Source organism: Dromiciops gliroides, chromosome 1, assembly GCF_019393635.1.
Source record: "Dromiciops gliroides isolate mDroGli1 chromosome 1, mDroGli1.pri, whole genome shotgun sequence".
Classification (NCBI taxonomy): domain Eukaryota; kingdom Metazoa; phylum Chordata; class Mammalia; order Microbiotheria; family Microbiotheriidae; genus Dromiciops; species Dromiciops gliroides.
The window spans coordinates 172,780,816-172,800,881 of record NC_057861.1 but is presented as its reverse complement, the minus strand read 5'-3'; the positions used below and the strand labels follow the sequence as shown (position 1 = coordinate 172,800,881).

The following is a 20,066-nucleotide window of genomic DNA, read 5'->3' as shown; positions in this document are numbered from 1 at the left end:
TTAAATTTTTTAAATTGAATTTTAGTCCCATGAAATATTTCTTGTTGCCTTTAGGTATATGATAAAACCAACTACGAATTCTGTTATGTGTCTTCAAGAAGAAGAAATCTGTGAACCATCCTTTCATTTAATAGCAATTTCCTTTTGTCTTCCTCTATACAACTAGAGTGGCAATATTGATTTGATTCAGTTTCTCTTGTAATGGGGTGACTGGATGTTCATTATATAACTCAAATTTAGAGGACTTATAACTAGCTTAGTACTCATAGATATAAAAAGTGACTTACTTTTAGAACCTTTGGCACTTTTCACCATCACTAGAGAAGTGGGACACATAAGACTGAAGGTCATATGGAACTTCAGTGTTGATATGAGGATCAAAAGATAATATATGTGGGGCAGCTAGATGGCGCAGGGGATAGAGCACTGGCCCTGGAGTCAGAAGGACCTGAGTTCAAATCTGACCTCAGACACTAGACACTTACTAGCTGTGTAACCCTGGGCAAGTCACTTAACCCCAATTTCCTCACTCCCCCACAACCCCCCATACCCCGCCCGCTCCCCACAGCAAAAAAAAAAGAAAAAAAAAAAGATAATATATGTAAAGGACTTTACAAACATTAAATCATGTGTGTCTCTGTATGTATATGAATGATTAATTCAAAGCAGTCCACAAAAGAAGTATGTACACTCATGTATGTGTGTAATATATGTGCATGTATGTGCATGTGCACAATTATCTTTGTTTCATGGATTGCTTTGAATTCATCCCCCAGTTATGGGCCTGCTGATGAGACTACATATGAGATCAGGCTAATTCAGCATCACAATCTTGTTGAGCATAGATTTGAACCTTTTCAAAATGACAGAAGCTGCCAGAGACTTTGTGCTGCTGGCATAATTTTTGAAAACCCTGGGTCACCTTTGTTACAAAGGGAAGCATTGGTACAGATATTCTCAACAAGAGTTTTGCTGTTTTACTAAGATGCACAATATTAAAAATCACAAAATTAAAAATACACACATTGTGTATTACTTCTTAATTTTATAAGTCAATAGTTTTGTAAACTCGGACAAGTCATCTAATCCTCCTACTATGCTATGCTCAAATGTAAAGTGACTTGGGTGTTAGGATAGATCCTGACTGATAAGATGTGGAAGGCTTAAGAATTTTAATGAAATATTTTTGCCTAACTGGTGAGCATACATCCAATGGCTTGGAGGCTGGCAGGTCTTAATTACCTGCCCATCACCACCACTACTGTCCTGTGTCATGTTAGATAGAAAGTATCAATGAGGAATTGAAGCCAAGTCATCTGAAACTAATACCCCAAAGTTCTTACCAATAAAGTTAGGATAACATCTGCCTTAATTACCATGCAGGTCAACTATGATGAATGAGAAAACATAAATAAACCTCAATGGATAAAATGATGTGCCATATAATTATCATCTAGAACAAAATTTGGATTCCGTGTGTTTGTATTTGTGTGTGTGTGTGTGTGTTTTCTGTTGTCAGGCTGCTACCTTTTACCTGAAAGTAACTGCCTACTTCAGAAATTCAGAGAGTCAAAGGTCACTAAATATATTAGAAGACTCACTAGTAAACAATAAAGCATTATACTGACAAAGTATATTCTCCTATAGTTGAGTGATGTGGTAGGCTAGACTACTCTGGGTTTTGTTCTGGTTTTTTGGGCTTACCAAGAACTATTAGGTTAGCTATCACTAGACTAGTGCAAACTGATAAACTGATTAAACTAAAAGCAACTTTTAGATAATTCCAGGACCAAGAACCAAGCCTTCAAATTATTCCAGGACCAATGAATAAACCCACCATTTATTCATTGTACCTTAAGGATTTTAGACATTTACATTATTTTGTTGCTTTCCATTTTTATTTATTTTATGTAAAGTCAGTTTAAAATGAAACATTTGAAAGAAACATGATGATAAAGACAAAACCACAAAAGCATCAAGTACAATATCTAACAGTTATCACTTGGAACACTGAAGAAGCAAAATAACCACATACACATTCCTCAACATCTCCAAAAGATATGATATATCTTTGTACAAAAAAGTACTATAATAACACAAGTCTAATTCAATGTAAACCTAACATCAAGCAGCAAGTTGACAATGTTTTGCAGCACATCACACAGTATTTACTGTAAGTAGCCACAGCAGCAGTATTTGGTGAATGAGCTGCATAGAATTAAGCTTTTGGATATATGTTAAACATTCACCATAAAATAAAAGTCAGCAAGTGCTTGTTAGCAGATTTTTCAAAACCCTCTACTAAAAGTTTTAAAAGAGAATTAAACTCTTTATGTTTTCTAGGTTCAAAACCATAATTTATCTATTCACTGAAAGCAGACAGTACCCAGTGTTTAGTCTAGACCTCATAGCAAAGACCTATTCCAATAACTGCTTTGTATAGTATGTATAGTGATTGCTGTTCACTTTATTAAGAGGCAACTTCAAATAAAGAAATGTTCGAAGTCTGGCAAACAAAAACCTAAAGTTACATTCACTAAATGGGTATGATACTAAGGCATACTTTTTTTAAAGACAAATGCCACTTTTAAAAGATTACATCAACGATTTAAATGATTTGTGTTTGAGATTTTTCTTTTGTTAAAAATAAAAAGATGAAGTATGTTTTTGCATTTTACAAAATGTATTTTGATAAAAATGTCAAAATATTCCAAAAGCATAATATGTTCTTCAGAACTCAGACCTCATGTAGTTCTACATTTTTATGAAAACAGAACCTTGACATGTTTTTGTGAACTTACAGAGCAGTCTGTAACAGTTAAGTATCATAGGACGCTGGCCAAAAGTCTCTGAACTGGTTCTCTCTCATATTCCGGTAACCCATTTACATCTTCATTATCAAATTCATTAGAAAGATTTCAAACTCTATGAATACTAACATTAGTTTACTCTAAAGATCAAGGTCATCATTTAACAGTGTTATTCAAAGGATTAGTGTTATTGGCATCTAGTTCACAGCATTGCAACTGATTTGGCTAATCTTCATTCAAATAACTACCTAATCTACAAAGTTACATATATCCTCTTATGTAGAAGGAAGAGGAGTATTTGAGAATAGAGTCGGGGAAAGACAAACACAATTTGAGTTCTGAACTACAGAATGACTCTCCATAGTACTATACACTTGATTAAAATAAGTATTCAGTCCTAGAATCAGCATCTGCTTTCTCATAAAATTGAAGTTTGCTTCAAGGTCACCATCACGCTAAGAATTCAACTAATGAAAAAATGTTATAGTCTGATTTACATATTTTACAGTCACAAAACAAACTTGAAAATGATTATGGGCTATTTCTACTGCTCTTCTTAAAAGACTAGAAAATACAGTAAAGGGGGTACATTATTCATATTTAAAAAAGAATTGCCAAAAGAATAATAAAGTAGAAATTAATACTCCACTAAGCATATACGATTTGCCATCCATTTCTCTTTTCATTCCATTTAAGTAAATGGCTAGAAATATGTATTCTGAATGACAAGGCTATGATATGATATAATATGGAAGTATGCCGCTTCCTTTAAAAATGGATAGCCCTGGGGGCAGCTAGGTAGCACAGTGGATAGAGCACCGGCCCTGGAGTCAGGAGTACCTGAGTTCAAATCCGGCCTCAGACACTTAACACTTACTAGCCGTGTGACTCTGGGCAAGTCACTTAACCCAATTGCCTCACTTAAAAAAAAAAAATGGATAGCCCTGGAGAGAAAAGGTTCACTTATTATGAAAAAAAAAAAGACAAAAAACCTAGGAAGACTTGATTAAGCTACACATACTGTGACCTCAGAAATGTGGGAATCTCACATCTTGAATTAACAAACCAATCAATGTCAGTTTACAGCTAGAGGAATTTTATATTACCAATATCAGTAATTCCTTTCACACAAAATTATATTGACAGACTAGGTACTGGCTAACTGAAGGATAAGCCTCCTAATAACAGAGCTGGCCCAAAAGTAGAACAGGTAGCCTTAGGAGGTAGTGGGGTCAATTCAAGATTCTATGACAACGAGTGGGAAAAGGGTTGTGCGTTCCCTCCTAACCCAATACAAATTAAGTACATAAAATTTCCTGAAAATTATAACCCTGCAAAAACAAAGCACAGTCACAGCATAGGTTTCAGAACATAGTGCCATTCCTTATTCCTTCTCCTCTTCCCTGACCAAAAATACCTGATATATGGAAGCGATTATTTTGGAATGATCATTCTATAATTTTCAGGGAAGAGTCAAGACATTCATTCTACAATAATACTGGCACAAAAGGAAGGCTACTAGCTATTTAGTGTTTCTCAGGTAAGTATGGTCAGCATAGGCTCTAATGTAGAACCTAATTATTATAATTTAACTATAAAATTTTCAATCTAATCATTTTTTCTCAGAACTAAGGATCTATTCAGGTGATTATTTTACTGTTTCCCTTGTGATTTACACAAGTCACCCCACAAAAATCCTAGATTAATGATTTGTATGTTTAACCTGTTCAGAAACAGTATTTTGAGACCAGTAACACAAAAAAAAAATCAACTATAAGGGATTATCTAAAGAAGCAAGATAGATTGTCCCAAAATATAAATTCTAATGTTTATCTTTCCCTTAAGTGTGGGGCAAAAAAGGGGGCGGGGGGAAAAAGGGGATTATGGTATTTGGATCAATCTTTTTTCAGAATTCCTGAATAGCCACATTAAAACATTTAATCAGTTACATTGACAAAAACTTGTGTGCAATAGGAATAATTCAGGAAATAAGAAATGCACCATTAAACAAATATACTACCACCAAGAAATATGAACAACCAAAAATGATAATACTATAAAAGAATAAAGTGGGGTGCACACAGTTTTGTTTGAGAGGAACAAGAAAAAGTGTATTTGGTACCATATATATAATGTTAAAAATGCTTAGACATTATATAGTGGGTGGATATGTGAATGAGGCAAATAACAATTGAGGAAAATAAACAGCAAAGATAATTAACTCATAAACCTTTTCATCTCTGATAAACACAATATCTGAAGTTCTTCTAAGACAAACATAGAAGTCTAGCAACAATCGTACATGTATGCAAGTTTTAACCCTTTCTACCATTATCTAACCCCCTTTTCTCTCAAAAATAAAAAGGACCTTTGCAATCATCTCCTGGTATTTTAAGGACTACTATCTCCACAACTAACTAATTTAGCATGAAGTCCTTCTATATAAGAATAACAAAACCTCTTTCTAAAGTTGGAATTGAAGAAATATCTTTCAGGTGATCATGGGTTTTGAACATATCACATAGAAACAAATATATTTTTAAAAGAAAAATCAGTAAAGGGTCAAACTAAGTGTGTTAATAAATATTTTTGTGCTATAAAGAAAACTGCTTTATGTCTTTTACATTTACTATAGTCAGACCAGTAGAAAAAAATAAATCAAAGAACCAGGAAGTGGTACACATGGCTACTTTTTTAAGATGGAAAAACTTGCAATGGTCTAGTTTGTTTTTTATTCCCTTTATTTCTATATGGCTTTCATGCAAACTTCTTCTAAATGCCTAAAGCAGTTATGCATTTAAAATTCAAGAATACAAGTTTTTTAGTCAGAATCTCAGGAAATCCTAAAACCATTGAGTCACACATAAGCAACCACCTTTCATCACTTCTTAAGGAGAAATGCCTGAGGTGCTGCTATATCAGGTTGAGGTTTCTTCTACAGGTGGCCTCCGATGCCAGACTGTTTTGGGTCTGATCCTTTGGGGAGTAGGTGGAGACTCCGGCTCTGCTTCTGACTCTGAAGGTTCATTATCTCCCTGTTGGGATCCTGTGTCTCCTATCAGCTCTCTGAGGAACTTGAATTTAGACAAAAACAGATGCCAAACGACATACCAACCTGCAGAAATAAACATTTTAAAAAATTATTTCATGGGATAACATCAATTTAGAATAGAATGATTTCTGAAATTTTGATAGGGACCCTTTAACTTCAAATAAGCAAGCTAATCTAAAAAACAATGGAAGATTAAAATAACTAAGCACATATTAGTCCTAAATTTTTTGAAAGTATGGTGCTAGGAAAAGATTCCCAAATCCCCAGCCCCCAAAATTCAGTGTGAAGACATGTTTTTTGTCCTTATACTAAGCTTGCAAACTAATTTTGAATTTGAAAAAATTCAAAGGAATCTAATTTAGCACAATATAAAACATTTCAGATCCTCACCCCAGCCCCAGCTAAATTTAGAAGTATTTAAGAGTTTCCATGCTAAGAAAATATATACAGGATATATTAACAAAGCTAGAATACTTGAATCTTCAGCAATTTCATTTAAAAATTACTTCAAAATTCTAGTGAAACTGCTATCAAAACACTGCACAGAGACCAAAGTTTTGCTGAAAGTACTTATTATGTAGCTTAGGACAATGAACAATGCTGTAAAACTATTGTGAGGAGGATTTTTCCTCTTCATTTTTATTGTCTAATTTACTTTCATAGTGTTAACGGTTTTGTTAAATGTTACTCTAGAGCTGGTTAATAGTTTTTAAAAATCAGACAATATAGCACATGGCTAAGATATCTTAAATCCCCTTGGTTGCCCTGAAACTTAGGAGGACAAAGTAAACAAAAGCTTCCAGGAGTTTTTTTCTTGCTGTCATTTCTTTGATCTTGTTTACTTCACAATATCCAATTTCACATAAAAGCTCTGGACTACTGCATGGTTCGATAATTAGTACTTGTGTAAGAAATCTGAGTAGCACCCAGATTTTCCCCATATGGTCTTTAAACACATCTGCAAGGACACTGATATAAATGGCGATTGTTGATATAGTCAGTGCTTCTAATATCAGGTGCTTCACACATGCACCTGTTTTATAATTATCTCCCAAACAAAGAATTAACAGGAATACCACGATGCCAAAGTACTACTGAAATGTCAGTCCTAAATCTTATACACTACTCAAAATTATCTTCGAGTTTTCATAATTAATATTAACCAAACTATACTCTATGCTAATGATTCTTGGATCTTATCCAGCCCTGTAATCACTCTTTTAACCTTCAATTTTGCATCTTCAACAGCCTATTGTATATCTCAAACTGAAGTCCAATAGACATCTAAAAAATGGCCAAAACTGGTCTCTTTATCTTTCCCTCCAAACTGTCAAGTACATTGCCATCCTCTCAGACTCCCAGATGGGCAACTTAGGTTGCAAGTCCTCTCTCTCTTATTCCACCCCAATATCCAGTCTATTGCCAACGCCTCTTGATTTTACCTCTGTAATATTCTTCAAATATACTTCTTTCTCCTTTTTGACACTGTCACCATTCTGGGTACAGGGTCTCCTCTTCTCATATCTGGACTACTACAATATCTCACTGGTTGGTCTTCATGCCACAAATTTCTCCCCACTCTACAATCCATTGCTGTCAACTTAATCTTTAGAAAGCACAGATCTAACCAGATCACCTCCCTATTCAATAAATTGCAGACATCCTTTACAACTTTCCAGTTTTATTACCCCTACATCTCATTCCCTCTCCACTCTCCCACACTTTACAAAACTTAAAGAAACTCTATGGTAGCTACTACAAATGAGGAAACAGACTCAGAGGGTAAATGACTTGCCCATGGTCACAAAGCCACAAAGTATTAAAACTGGGACTTAAAACCCAAGCTTCCGCCAAATTCAACACTCCTTCAAAATCAGACTATGTCCAACTAGTTAGAGGCAGGAAGTAAAGTAAGTATACTCTGCTACTGTGGCTTTTTATTCTATACATGATTTACACTGTGGTTTAGTTAATTATATAATTCTTTCATATGTCAAAATTCCATGGTTCTACTGATTCAGATCACAATCTTTACACCTTGAGCAGCCAGCGATATAAAAAAATTCCCATATGGAGGTGAGCTCTCTGACCATGGATAATTTGTCCATCAGATGATCAGACAAATCCCAGTCCAGCTCTATAAGACCCACCAGAACTTACACTGAATAAGCGCAGGCCAAGGATGCCATGCCATGATAAGTTACCAAAGGTTTTGAAGGAGAAAAGATGTGTATAGGGACCATTAGAAGTTACTGGGATAGATGGAAGAGGAAAGGCAGTGAGCTCTTGAACTCATGACATGATCGCTCCAAAAAACATCCAAATAATGCCATAAGACAATTCCTGGAGCAGCAAAACCCACAGAAGAATGTGCTGAAATCATCTTCTAACCAAGAACGACTTGGAAAGTCAGAAGGAGGGAGTTGCTGTGCTGATACAGGAGTTGGGCCCAACCCCACAGTCACCCTGACACAGATCCAGTCCAAGGAAGGCCTCACCAGAGAAGGAGACCCCCACCAGAGCCTCTGAATCAGCTGCAGCACCAGTGTTGTCTGGAACTAAGCTCACAGTCTGGTGAGAGGGCTGAGCCCTTGGCAGGGGAGGACTACAGGAAGGAGATTACAGGGGTCTCTGCTGGTGCTGAGGTGGAACTTGGGTTTTTCACCCCTGCTGGGAACCAGGAGGTAGGCTTGAGTAGCAGTGGCCTGGATGGAGGAGGAGCTAACAACCACAACACAAAAAGCTGGTTGATTAGCAAGTTGGTCTGGGGTCATCTACGGACCAGAGAACAGGCCAGGCGAGTGAAGAAACTGCTCCTCCTTAAATCATACCACCTGGGACTTCTGAAGCTTGGGATACTGCAGCTTGGAAACAGTGCCCCACTTTAAGAAGCTAAAAGTATAGTAAAAGAAAGGCAAGATCAGCTGACAGAGAAAGGTGAGGACCATAGAAAGTTTCTTCAGTAACAAGGAAGACCAAGGGGCACACTCAGAGGAAGATGTCAACATCAGGGCCCCTATATCTAAAACTTCCAAGAAAAATATGAATTGGTCTCAGGCCATAGAGGTGCTCAAAAAGGACTTTGAAGATAAAGTTAAAGAGGTAGAAAAAAATGGAAAGATAAAGGAGGGTGATGCAGGAAAGACATGAGAAAAAAGTCAACAGCTTGAAAAGCTAAATGGAAAAGTTCTCTGACAAAAAATAATTGCCTAAGATTGAACAAATGGAAGCTAGTGACTTTATGAGAAACCAAGACACAATAAAGCAAATCCAAATGAATAAAAAAATAGAAGGCAATGTGATATATCTTCATGAAAAAACTACTGACCTGGAAAATAGGTCCAGGAGAGATAATTTGAAAATTATTGGTCTACCTGAAAACCATGATCAAGGAAAGACCTTAGACATCATTTTTCAAGAAACTGTCAAGGAAAATTGCCCTGACATTCTAGAAGCAGAAGCTAAAATAGAAATTGAAAGAATCCACCGATCACCTCCAGAAAGAGATCCCAAAAGGAAAACTCCCAGGAATATTATAGCCAAATTACAGAGCTCCCAAGTCAAGGAGAAAATATTGCAACCTGACAAAAAGAAAGAATTCAAGTACTATGGAGCCCCAGTCAGGACAGCACAAGATCTAGCAGCTTCTACAATAAAGGGCATGGAATATGATATTCCAAAGGGCAAAGGAATTGGGATGACAACCAAGAATCACCTACCCAGCAAAAATGTGTATAAACTTTCAGAAGAAAAAAATGGGACTTTAATGAAAAAGAGGACTTTCAGGTATTTGTGATGAAAAGACCTGAACTGAATGGAAAATTTGACTTTCAAATACAAGACCCTAGAGAACCATAAAAAAATTGGAGTTAGGGGACATACCTGGGGTCGTGCAGTGGGTGACTGTCTTGTGTCTGAGGCCGGGTTTTGGCTGGGGTCTCCGTGGGTCTGGGGTGGATGCTTTGTCCACTGTGTCATCTAGCTGCCCCATGATGACATCTTTAGGGTAAAATTGAAGGGTGAGAGGAATGCACTGGGGTAGGGGGAAGGACAGAGGTAGCAAGGGGTGAAATCCCACATGAAAGAAACAGCAAAGGTCTTATGGAGTGGGGGAAGAGATAGAGGAGCAGGGAAGTAAATGAACTTTCCACTCATCAGAATTGGCTCAAGGAGAGAATAACATACACATTCAATTGGGTGGAGAAATCTATCTAACCCTGCAGAAAAATAGGAAGGGAAGGGGATAAAGAGAGAGGGACAAAAGAAGGAAGAGCAGATTGGGGGAGGGGATACACAGAAGCAAGTCCCTTTTGAAAAGGGATAGGGTAAAAGAAGAGAGATAATAGAGTAAATATCATGGGGAAGGGAATAGGATGGAGGAAAATAATTAACAATAGTAATCATGAAAAAGAGAAAAGGGAGAAAAATTGTACAAAAAATATTTATAGCAACTCTTGGTGGTGGCTAAGAATTGGGAATCAAGGGAATGTCCATCAATTGAGGAATGACTGAAGAAGCTGTGGTATATGATTGTAGTAGAATGGCATTGTGCTATAGGAAATGACAAACAGGATGATCCTAGAAAAACCTGGAAAGACTCATATGAACAGATGTATAGTGAAGTGAGCAGAACTGGGAGAACATTGACCATAGTGACAGCAGTATTGTTCTATGAGCAATTGTGAATGATTTAACTACTCTCAGCAATACAATGATCTAAGACAATCCCAAGGGACTAATGATGAAGCATACTATCTACTCCCATGGAAAGAACTGATAAAAAGAGCACTTGTGGATTGTACAAATATAATCTAAATCAGATTGGTTGCTGTCTTGTGGAGGGGAGAAGAAAGGGAGGGAGGGAGAAAAATTTGGAACTCTAAATCTTATGAAAATGAATGTTGAAAAGTACCCTTACATGTAACTGGAAAAAATAAAATAAATGTTTGTTGCCAGGTTCAAACCTGGCCTCAGATACCTACTAAAAAAAAGTTGTTACTGGAATGTTGCTCCACAACAAGCAAACATTTTTGTTAAGGAAGCATTCAGCAAATAATTTATCATTTCACAAATGCAAAGAGCAATGGAGAGATATACAAAATGTTACTCTTCAATTGAACCATGTCATATCAATTTATTCCCTGTTACACCAAGACCCCAGTCTAGAATGCTCTTCCAGAATCATAGTCTCAGTTCTCTCTGGTTTTTATTCCCCCTACAAACCTAATATAGCCACAAATGCATGGACTATGCTACCTAAACTTTTATTCATCCAATATTTAGCCCTCTGATTAATTTCAAATAAGATAAACATGGGCAGGTTTGGGAGGCTTTACAAGGAAAGGGCATTCTCTAGCTATTCTTTATAAATTCAGGAGGTGCAGAGCCCATGGAACAAAACTTTAATTTTTAACTTTAGGGCAAGAACTATCATTTTTCCCCAAAGAAAGCTCTCTGGTGAGTTCTCCAATTTTCTTACCTCCGAAGCAGTGGTACAAAAAGGAAGTCAGATTTCCTGAGGAGGGTTCATGTTGGAAGACAAGTTATGATGCAGATTTACTGTGCTGAGGACAGGTAGACCACTGTGAACCATTTATCATCTATGATTTCTCAGTTACTCTGGAGTCTCCTTCTGGGTTCAAAAGAACTGTTCCTCAGGGCAGCTAGGTGTCACAGTGGATAAAGCACTGGCCCTAGATTCAGGAGGACCTGAGTTCAAAACCGGCCCAATTGCCTCACCAAAAAATTAAAAAAATAAAGAACTGTTCCTCGTCCTCCTATATCAAACTGAAAATCTGGAGATGCAAAGGGGGCTTATGCTTTGAAATAAGAGAAAGACAGTCAGTCCGTCCTGAATATTGAGAGAATCTTATGCAAGTGAAGCATAGGGGTGCTATGGAGGAATCATCAAGGACCAAGTAGAAAGAAACCAGAACTGACAAAAATGTCAAGGTAAAAGAGAACTGAATTTCTTAGAAAGAAAGAACACTTTTTAATCAAAGGCTACTACATAAGCATTTACATACATACATAGTGCTTTAAAGTTTCCAACACACTTTACAAATATAATCTCATTTTATCTTACAACAACCCTGGGAGGTAAGACATATTATCACAATCTTACAGATAAGGAAACTGAGGCAGAAGTTAAGTGACTTGTTTAGAGTCACAGAGCTAATAAGGGTCTAAAACCACATTTGGACTCAAGTCTTTGTGCTTCCATGTCCAGCATTCTATCCACTGCACCACCTGGCTTAGACAAGTGATTCATAAAGAGAAACAGCAAAACTCTTCAAAACTCTAAAGGCATCTCACCATCACTTCATATTTCTGGAAACTCATACACAGCAGTTGTATCAAGCATAGGAAGGGATGCCTAGAATACAATTCTAATCACAATAACATATTAATGCTTGTTAACAGTTCTACGGACCAATGGCTTAACAAAGAACTACTTCCTATTCAAATTTCTCAGAGCACGTTGTCTACAGCAATCCTTTACTCTTTTCTGATCTATTTTATTACATGTCTTCAATCCACAGATATCAAGGTCAAGCTCCTAAAACAGTACAGTTGGTATAAACATTTGCTAAGTGCCTACTATGTGTCAAGCACTATGCTAAGCACTGAGGATACAAATATAAGGAAGAGAGTCCCCTTGGCTTCAAGAAGCTTACAATCTAATGAAGAAAGGCAACACACAAAAGGAAGCTGAAAAGCTGGGAAAAGAAGGAGTGAGGGGAGGGAAAAGGTATCCAACAAAGAAAATGATGGACATATTCAAAGGAGTACAACCATGTGGGAAATGAAGAGATGGCTGGTCTGGGTCCCCTCCTTCTTACAGAGGTTTTGACAGCTCTTCTCTCCTTCCGATCAGAGGGGTCCTAGGGCCAGAGAATACTAAGCAGGTCTAAGTCCCAAGGCTGACACAATATTGCTAGGTGATGAGGTTCTTTATGACGAGGTTTCTAAGGGCATGATGAAGAAGTAAAAGGAAAGCATGTCTGGATGAAAAATATAGGAATTATTTGGCTAAGAATCCTTAGTGAGGGTTGTCCTGGACACTTGGAAGGGAGAACCTCCACCTTACAACACCATATGTAGTATTACAAAAATTATAAGGAAGGTATCCCATGAAATCCTCCATCTTCTAACCTCCCTTTTGTTCAGTCCTCCCCCTCAAATTCTTCCTTCCACTTCTAAAAAGACACACAAAAACCCTGGAGAGCCCAGGAAGCAATGGGGGGGGGGGGAGAGAGGATGGAGTGGTGTGTGTGTGTGTGTGTGTGTGTGTGTGTGTGTGAGTGAAGAATAGTCAGGGATGCATACTCCTCCTCATCCTGTGATGCACGTGCACTTCATGTGTACTTATCACATTCTTCAGCATTTGTAATTTGATTTAGGCCTCCACATCAAAAGTTAGATTTTATGATGAGCAGGCTGATTTCAGAGAAACCTGGAAGGACTTACATGAACTGATGCTGAGTGGGATGAGCAGAACCAGGAGAACACTGTACGTAGTATCAACATCGTGTGTTGATCAACTGTTATAGTCTTGACTCTTATCAGCAATACAATGGTCCAAGACAGTTCCAAAGGACTCATGATGGAAAATGCTTTCCAAATCCAGAAAAAAAGAACTGTGGAATCTAGATGCAAATTGAACCATACTATTTCTACTTTTTTTGTTTTTTCTTTTTTGAGGTTTTTCCCTTTTGCTCTGATTCTTCTTTCACAATATGACTAATGCAGAAATGTTTAATGTGATTGTACATATACAACCTATATTGGATTGCTTGCTGTCTTGGGGAGGGGGGGAGGGAGAAAAATCTGAAACTAGAAATCTTATAAAAACAAATATTGAAAAGTATGTCCACGTGTAACTAGAAAATAACAAAATACTTTTAAGATTAAAAAAAAAAATCTGCTGTACTTGACAATGCTACCCACCCTCTCTGCCTGGATTTTTGTGATGCTCTTCTGGCCTACTTCCTTCGCAATGTCTTTTGTTGGCTCATTATCAGCTTCACACTTGAAATTGTGGGTATTCCCCAAAGTTCTCTTCTCCCCCCCTACACTGTCCTTGGTAACTTTATCAGTACCCAATATCATATTTATACAGATAATTCTCAGATTTTTATTTCCAGCCCATCTCTCCCCTAAGTTTTAGTCTTGCATCACCAACTGCCTATTGGATATTTCAAAATGAAAGTCATGGAAATATCTCAAAATCAATATTTCTAAAATAGAACTCAATACCTTTTTCCCCAAACCCTCCCCTCTTCTAAACTTCCCTGTTTCTGTCAAAGGCTAGACACAGCCCATCTTTCCATTCTTCCAGCATTACCAACTCAACTCATTACTCTCCCTCACTTCCACCGTTTTGAAATCCTGCTATTCCTATCTACTTCCATAATACTCTTCCACATTTCTCTTAGGTTTGTGATCCCAGCATTATTCTGTACTTCAAAGCATGAAGCCATTCTTGATCACCCATGGCAGTGCCTTTCCTTTCTAACTACCCAGTATTTAACTACTTTGTATATATTTGGATTTACTAATTTCATATTTATGCCATATATATTTATATGTACTTATTATCTTCTTCATTAGAACATAAACTTTGTATTTGTATCCACAGTGCCTAAAGAAGTGCTTGCTTCAAAGTAGGCAGTTAAAAAATAATTAATTGGTTGACTTTGGACAATTACTTCTGTTGGTGTCTGTGTCCTCATTCAAAAAATGAGGAGTTTAGATAGATGATCCTAACATTCCTTTTGGTTCTTTCTAATAATTCAAAACAGACATAGCAATATAATGGTAATAGTTTTCAATCCTACATATGTAAATTTCCATCTTCATAGTAGATTTAGTCTGTAAATCCTGAGAATGGGAATTCAAAAGTTTTAATTTTGGGCCATGAAGCTAATTACAACGTAGGAATTCCATAATTTCAACCATGTGCTTTAATTCCTTTCCTTTTTGTTTTTCACAGCATACAAAGTTTCTCACTTCAATGATACAAAATATCTTAATGAGGTGTTTTAAGTATCTGTGATTTTATGTGAATGGTGGGTAGTTTCCTTCTGTCACTTGGAACTGTAAGACCCTTCACCCAACTTATTAAGAATACCTGGATGGGGCAGCTAGGTGGCGCAGTGGATAGAGCACCGGCCCTGGAGTCAGGAGGACCTGAGCTCAAATCCAGCCTCAGACACTTTACACACTTACTAGCTGGGTGACCCTGGGAAAGTCACTTAACCCCAATTGCCTCACTAAAAAAAAAAAAAAAAAAGAATACCTGGAGACAAAAATTTTATCCCTTTGTGGCAAATCTAGTGATAAGCTAACATCTTTGACTTAGCTAGACAGGCTCTAAGAAGGTACACATACTGAAAGTTTTTCCAGACTGCTAGACCAGCCAGAAAATGCTTACATCTTGATGAAGCAACAAAGTAGAGTCTTAGTGAAGATATTGATGATACAAGTATCATCAATAATAATAATAACTTAAGTTGCAGCTTTTAAAGGTCTGATTGTGACATTTGTTTTAAACTAACAGCCTGAACAAATCTGAGTTAAAAACTAATACTATATCAGTCAACGATTATTCATTAAGCACCTTCAATGGGCAAGCATTACACTCTATGGCTACATGTACAAAGAAAGAAAGAATACCTAATTGAAAAGAGTTTACATTCTAATGAGACAAATACAAATATAAATATGTTCAGTGTAAATATAAAGTGAATAGGAATATATACAAACTACTTAAATGTCAGGCAATTTCAGAGGAAGGGTGCTAGCAGTTGGTAGGGTCAAGAAAGGATCCATGCAGAAGATGTAAAATGAAGAAAGGGACTCTGAAGTGGATAACTTGGGAGTATTTGAAGGCCATAGAGAAAGAGCCAGTAGACAGGGAGAGGTTGATGATTGAAGATTTGGGGGGGGGGGAGGGTGAGGAAGGCAAATGATTGTGGATCTAACCTGGCAAAAAAGTATAGGAGGGGAGGGGATCAAGTGTACATACATGCAGGAGTTACACCCTTGGCAAGAAAGATCACTTCTTTGCCAGACACTAGGGAAAAGACAGAATGACAGACATCTTTGAGGGGTCTTGAGATGAAGAGAATGAAAGGAGAGCTCATTTCTAATGAACTCAATTTTTCATTAAAGTAAAAGAGACAGAATTAAACAGCTAATTGGTTTTATTTTCATGTGTGTAATGTTTGAATAAATCAGAATAAGACTTCAATAAAATTAGATAAACTTGAATATTTAAATTATTGAAACAAAAGGGATCATTTACTTTAAGACTCAGGTCGTTAGAAACTTGCTCACTGAAAAGTCTCTGTAATTTGATCTATTTTTAAAAAATATTTTATTCATTTTAATCAGATCTTCCTTTTATCCTCCCACTTTAACATTACCTCCCCCTCTCAAATTGAGAACAAGAAAAACAAAACTCATTAAAAATATGTATAGTCAATCCAAACAATTTCCACATTGGCCATCTCCAAAAATCTTTTTTTCTGCATTCTACATCATTCACCTATCAGGAAGTGGGTAGCATGTTTCCTCATTAGTCCTCTGGAACTTAGTTGGTCATTATATCCTGAATAATAGTTCATCATATTTCTATACCATAACTTGCTCATTCACTCCCCAATTTATGGACCACTGCTCAAATTACCAGTTTTTTACCTTCTCAGAAAGAGTTACTTTTTTTTTTTGTACAGCTTTAATTTGAGTTTGTTTGGTTAGAAATAATCTCTTCCTTCATCTATCCTCCCTCTAATTTCTCCCCCACTTCTTCCCTTTCTCTTTTTTCCCTGTTGAGGGAAATGTATTTCTGTACCCAATTGTGTGTATCTTTTCTTTCTTTTTTTTTTTTAACAGTTCAGATGAGAGTTTGATTCACGTTATCAGCCATTCATCTTCCATGCCTGTGTACATATCACTCTGATGTGAGACCGTTTTCCCTAAACTTCCTTTCTCTTTCACCCTACTGTGTTGTTCTTCTCTTTTCCATTCTTAAGATCATGAAGAAAAAACAGAACCATGCCCAAGGTCTTTTGTAATCAGACTTCCTCTATGAACCTTGATGATGGTAGGGGAAAGAAGACATGTTTCATCTCAGATTAGAAGGTAAACCGTTTATCTTTATTCAGTCCTTTATCATTGTTCATTAATATTTATCTTTTGGGGCAGCTGGGTGGCACAGTGGATAAAGCACCAACCCTGAATTCAGGAAGATCTAAGTTCAAATCCGGCCTCAGACCCTTGCCACTTACTGACTGTGTGACCCTGAGCAAGTCACTTAACCCCAACTGCCTCAACCCCCAAAATACTTAATCTTTTTACGTTTTTATGTTTAAACTTCAAAGTTTCTACATAGCTCTGGTCTTTTGATCAGGAACGCTTGGAAGCTATTTCATTAAAGAACAATTTTCCTCCTATAATATCATACTCAATTTTGCTGGGTAAATTACACTCAGCCATAAGCCCATATCCTTTGCCTTCTGGAATACATACTCCAGTCTTTCGTCTCCTTCTCAGTGACAGCTGCCAAAATGTGTGTGATACTTAATAGGGGTCCTTGAATTCTTTCTTTTGGGACATTTGTGGTATTTTTTCTTTCACTTGGTTGCTCTAGATTTGGGCTATGATGTTCCTGGTAATTTTCATTTTGGGTTTTCTTTCAGGAGGTGATCAGTGGGTTCTTTCTATTTTCACATTGCCCTCCAGTTCTGAAAGATCCGGGCAGGTTTCTTTTGATATTTCCTGAAATATGATGTCTAGGCTTTTGTGGAGTGGGGAAGGTTGGGGGCGGTGAGAATATTCAGAAAGTCCAATGATTCTGCAACTTTGCTGAAGTTGTTTCAACTATTTTTTTAATTGATTCTCTAGGGTTCTATAAGTATACCATCACATCATCTACAAAAGAGTGATAGTTTTATTTCCTCGTTGCCTTATTGCTATAGCACTTCTAGTACAATACTGACTAACAGTGGTGATAATGGACATCCTAGCTACACCCCTGATCTTACTGGGAAGGCTCCTGATTTATCCCCATTACAGATAATGCTTGCTTTTGGTTTTAGGTAGATACTTGTCATTCTAGGAAAGGCTTAATTGATTCCTATGCTTTTAGTGTTTTTCACAGGAAGGGGGAGTTATATTTTGTTAAAAAGTTTTTTCTAGGGGGCAGCTAGGTGGTGCAGTGGATAAAACACTGGCCCTGGATTCAGGAGGACTTGAGTTCAAATCCAGCCTCAGATACTTGATACTTAGCTATGTGACCCTGGGCAAGTCACTTAACTCTCATTGCCCTGCCCCCACCCCCCAAACAACAATCTTTTTCTACATCTATTAATACAATCTAATGATATTTGTTTTTATATATAGATATGGTCACTTATGCTTATAATTCTTCCCAATATTGAATCAGAAGAATATTGAATCAGGCCTGCACTTCGGGTATAAATCCCACTTAGTCATAGTGCGTGATCTATGTGAAATAGTGCTATAATCTCCTTGCTAGTATTTTAATTTAAGTTTCTGCATCAATATTCATGAGGGAAACTGACCTATAATTTTCCTTTCTCTGTTCTTAGTCTCCCTGGTTTAGGTATCAAAATCATAGAGAATTTGGCAGGACTCCTTTCATTACCTATTTTTTTCAAATGGTTTATATAGTATTAGGATAAACTTCCTTAAAAAGCCATCTAGATGGTCATGGGGATTATTAGGGAGCTCACTTATGGCTCATTCAATTTTTTTCTAAGACATGCATTATATATTATATATGTTATGTATAACACATATTATATTCATACATATTATTTCTAAGAGTTATTTCTCCTATCAATCTATGCAATGAATATTTTTGTAAATATTCACCATTTTACTTAGACTGTTAGTTGTCTCATTGTTATCATTCTCTTTAATAAAATTATTGATTGTTTCTATGGTTTTTTTCTTTGATCCACTCATTCTTTAGGATTAGCTTCCAAACAGGTTTTAATGTTTGCTTCTACAGCTCTTTATTAAATGTAATTTTTATTGCATTATGGGCTGAAAATGCTTTTCTGCATTTTCTGCATTTTGCAATATATACATGGTGAATTTTTGTGAAGGTACCATATATAGCTCAAAAAAAGGGTATAATCCTTTCTTTTCCCATTCAGTTTTCTTCAGAGATCTATCATATCTAACTTTTCTAAAATTCTATTCATCTTCTTAACTTCTTTCTTATTTACTTTATGGTTAGATTTTTCTGGCTGAGAGGGTAGAGTTGAGGTCCCCCACTAGTAAGTAGCTTTACTATATCTTCCTGCAGTTCATTTGACTTTTTCTTTTAGAATTTGGATGCTATCGGGGCAGCTAGGTGGTGCAATGGATAAAAAGCACTGGCCCTGGATTCAGGAGGACCTGAGTTCAAATCCGGCCTTAGATACTTGACACTTACTAGCTGTGTGACCCTGGGCAAGTCACTTAACCCTCATTGCCCCCCCCCCAAAAAAACAATTTGGATGCTATTCCATTTGGTGCATATATGTTTAGTACTGATGTTACTTCATTGTCTATGGTTCTTTTTAGTAAGGTATAGTTTCCCTCCCTATCCCTTTTAGTTAGGTCTATTTTTACTTTTCCTTCTTGTAACATTCAGTTACAGTTACTGTTTATTTCCTTCTACTTCCTTCTGTTTATCCTTCTTTCTTTTTCCCCAATTGCTCTTCAAAAGTCTGTTTTACTTCTGACCACTGCCTCCCTTAATTCACCCTCCTCTTTTAAACACCCCACTCCTTCTTCTTGTCTCCTTCTCCTCCTATTTCCCTGTTGGGTAAAACAGATTCTTATATGCGATTGAATGAGTGTGTTTATATATGTACACACACATGCATATACATATATACACAAACACACACATGTGCATATACAATATAGTCTTTCTTCTTTGAAAAAAATTTAGAGAGAAGTTTAAACATTGCCTACCTCCCCACCATTTACCCCTCTACTACAAAAGCTCTTTCTTGGCACCTCTTATATGTGAGATAATTTTCCTTATTTTTCCTCTCCCTTCTCTTTCTCACCATCCATTTTTTTTTAGATGATCCCAAATAACTCAATCCTGTGCATTCTGTCTGAGGAAGGAGTCCTTCTAACTACCCTAATAGTGAAGTTCTTAGGAGTCACATGTA

The 20,066-nt window shown here is 36.8% G+C and overlaps 1 protein-coding gene across 1 annotated transcript in view; it reads right to left on the bottom strand.

Moving 5' to 3' along the window:
• Positions 1-1,876: 1,876 nt before the first annotated feature.
• The window catches only part of SMIM13 (small integral membrane protein 13), a 31,303-nt gene continuing 13,113 nt past the window's right edge, over positions 1,877-20,066 (bottom strand). The window contains exon 2 of the mRNA XM_043969965.1: positions 1,877-5,925. Coding sequence (XP_043825900.1) covers positions 5,729-5,925 — 197 coding nt within the window. The 3' untranslated portion in view covers positions 1,877-5,728. The remainder of the gene's footprint in view (positions 5,926-20,066) is intronic.